This window comes from Ceratina calcarata, unplaced genomic scaffold, assembly GCF_001652005.2.
Source record: "Ceratina calcarata isolate Rehan_Ccalc_2016 unplaced genomic scaffold, ASM165200v1 scaffold2360, whole genome shotgun sequence".
NCBI lineage: Eukaryota > Metazoa > Arthropoda > Insecta > Hymenoptera > Apidae > Ceratina > Ceratina calcarata.
In genome coordinates, this window is record NW_017145508.1 from 1 (window position 1) to 587 (window position 587).

A 587-nucleotide genomic window follows, 5' to 3' on the forward strand; every position below is an offset into this window, starting at 1 on the left:
CTGTATAGCCAATACATCCTTAATTTTTCTCTGATTGCTGTAACAAATAAACAAAAGAAAAACATTTCTGAATAACAATACATTAATTGCTCATACGTGGTTTGCTTACTAAAATACGCAATTACACGCGCATCATTATTTGCCGTGAACTGCATGTATAGAGATCAGTGACCCAAACCATCATCTCTCTCTCTCTCACTGTTGTCTACATTTTTTCCTTAGGCGTGCTTCCTCCATGTAGTATATGCTCTAAGTCTCTATTGCTTCTTTGCTCATCGGTATCTGATAATAGCCCGATGCCAAATCCAAAGCCGTAAAATATTTGTTACCTCCGAGCCGATCTATCTGATCTACAATCAAAGATAACGGATACCTATCCTTTATCGTTATCGCGTTCAACCGCCGAGAATCCACACACATCCGATAATCGCCAGCTCTTTTTTTTTTTACTAAGATATTCGGACTCGCATATGGTGACTCTGATTCCCGAATAATCCCATTTTCGAATAATTCCGCAATTGTTTTGCGTGTAATTTCCATTGAGTTAGTATAGATAGAGTAGGCAAGACATAGGCGCGCGTGTAAGT

The 587-nt window shown here is 38.8% G+C and overlaps 1 protein-coding gene across 1 annotated transcript in view; it reads right to left on the reverse strand.

Moving 5' to 3' along the window:
- Nucleotides 1-249: 249 nt before the first annotated feature.
- Nucleotides 250-587, reverse strand: part of LOC108622746 (putative ankyrin repeat protein RF_0381) — a 3,333-nt gene continuing 2,995 nt past the window's right edge. Inside the window, exon 2 of the mRNA XM_018020825.2 lies at nt 250-350. Within this exon, the coding sequence (XP_017876314.2) occupies nt 250-350 (101 nt within the window). The remainder of the gene's footprint in view (nt 351-587) is intronic.